The following is a 2026-nucleotide window of genomic DNA, read 5'->3' on the forward strand; positions in this document are numbered from 1 at the left end:
CCAGCTCCTGTCCCACTGCCTGCTGGTCACCCTGGCCGCGCGCTTCCCCGCCGACTTCACGGCCGAGGCCCACGCCGCCTGGGACAAGTTCCTAGCGGTCGTATCCTCTGTCCTGACCGAGAAGTACCGCTGAGCACCGCCTCCGGGACCCCCAGGACAGGCTGCGGCCCCTCCCCTCCAGGTTCCCCAGCCCCACTTACCGCGTAATGTGCCAATAAACCAACGAACGAAGCAGCGTCCACCTGGTCTCTGTGGTCCCTGGGGGGCGGGCGCGTGGGGAGGCGGAGCGGGAGGAGGACGCCCCGGCTGTCTCCCGGCCACTGCTGGGCCGCAGAGATCCTTGCACCGACTCCAGGGTCTGTAAGAAGCAGAGGGAAGTGCAGCTCCCGGGGCGGGAGCAGGGGGCACTCGGCACCCAGGCGTGGTGGAGAAGGGGTGCAGTTCGGCCTTTGCGGTAAGGGGAGCAGTGCTGCCGCCCACCCGCCCCGGCTCTCCCTGGGACCTCCGTGGTCTTCTGTCTTTATTTCTCCCGAATGTGTACTATTTCCTGATTTCAGAACGATCAGGACGAAGAGGGGAGTGATGGGCGTCTGCGTTCACTCATTCCTTCTTCCATTCCTCAATGAAACAGTTACTGGGCGTAAGGCAGCCTAGCCATGTTTCTCGGCTATGGACACCGCAGCTGAAATAAAGAAAGCCCCCTGCCCGGTGGGGCTGACAATCTAGTGGGGGATACAGACGTGATATAGACAGATCACAGTTCACAGAAATGAGAAAGGAAAAGAGGCTGAGCCTCACTCGTAAGAGAAATGCAAGTTAAACTACACAAAAATAAAACCTCATTGAGATCCACGTCTCACCTCCCTAATAGGCAAAAATCCAATAGTTTGATCAGACCGCAGGGGCCCCTCCTCCACTGGGCACCCCTCATCCAGGGCAGAGGGAGCCCAGCCCGGGGCGCAAGTCCACCGGGGCATCTGATTTGCCAAAGACCTGAAAACCCAAGTGTCCATCATCAGGGACTAACTGGAAAAATCAAGGATATCCACACAATGGAGAACTCGACTGAAAAAAAAAAAATGAGGATAATTTCTAATAATGAAAATAAAGAGGTTAGAATGGTGTGTATACAATGGTAGAACAGAGGGCAAACAAGAATATGTGTGTGCACATGTATGTGAGCATATGCATAACTATGTGTGAGGCTGTGTGTGGACATGTGTGTTTATGCACAGACATGTATGTGCCCACATGTGCTTACTTCTGCAAAAACAAACCATGGGAGGATAAACTGGAAATGAGTACAAATAATAAGTTAGGTAGGGATGGAGGGGAAGGTGGAAGGACAGGGAAGGACAGGGGTAGGAGGGGAAGCTCCTCCAAGTCTGACTCTCTTCATAGTTTTCACCTTTGAATTGTGTAAATATTTTTCATTACCAAAAATAAATTCAGTCTGGGCATGGTGGCTCATACCTGTAGTCCTAGCACTTTGGGAGTCCAAGGAGAGAGGATTGCTTGAGGCCAGGAGTTGAAGGCCACCCTGGCCAACATAGGGAGACGCTGTCTTTAAAAAAATTTACAAAATTAATAAGATTAAAATAAAAAGAGTGGCTTTGCCAGTGGCGCAAGCCTATAATCCTACCACTTTGGGAGGCCAAGGCTGGAGGATCACTTGATGCCAAGAGTCGGAGGCCAGCCTACGTAACACAGCAGGACCTTGTCTCAAAAAGATTAAAAAATTAACTGGGCATGGTGGCAGCAGATGATTTGGGTTAGGTAAGCCTCCAAATTGGGGGTTAGCCTGGGAGGGTTCTTGACTTTGCCCAGGAAGGAATTCGAGGGCAAGCTGGTGGTGTTTAACAGCAACTCTTATTGATATTGAAGCCACAGCAGACAGCAGCAGCAGAGCACTGCTCCTTACAGAGCTGGGGTACCCCATAGGCAGTGTGCCCAGGAGAGCAGCTCAGAGGCACTGCTGCACTCATCTTTATTTATTTATTTATTTATTTATTTATTTATTTATTTA

General features: G+C 51.5%; 1 protein-coding gene across 1 annotated transcript in view; it reads left to right on the top strand.

The window, feature by feature from the left end:
* The window catches only part of LOC105529764 (hemoglobin subunit zeta-like), a 4408-nt gene extending 4177 nt beyond the window's left edge, over window positions 1–231 (top strand). Inside the window, exon 2 of the mRNA XM_011967005.1 lies at window positions 2–231. Within this exon, the coding sequence (XP_011822395.1) occupies window positions 2–133 (132 nt within the window). The 3' untranslated portion in view covers window positions 134–231. The remainder of the gene's footprint in view (window position 1) is intronic.
* Window positions 232–2026: the final 1795 nt, after the last annotated feature.

This window comes from Mandrillus leucophaeus, unplaced genomic scaffold, assembly GCF_000951045.1.
Source record: "Mandrillus leucophaeus isolate KB7577 unplaced genomic scaffold, Mleu.le_1.0 Scaffold78, whole genome shotgun sequence".
Lineage (NCBI taxonomy): Eukaryota > Metazoa > Chordata > Mammalia > Primates > Cercopithecidae > Mandrillus > Mandrillus leucophaeus.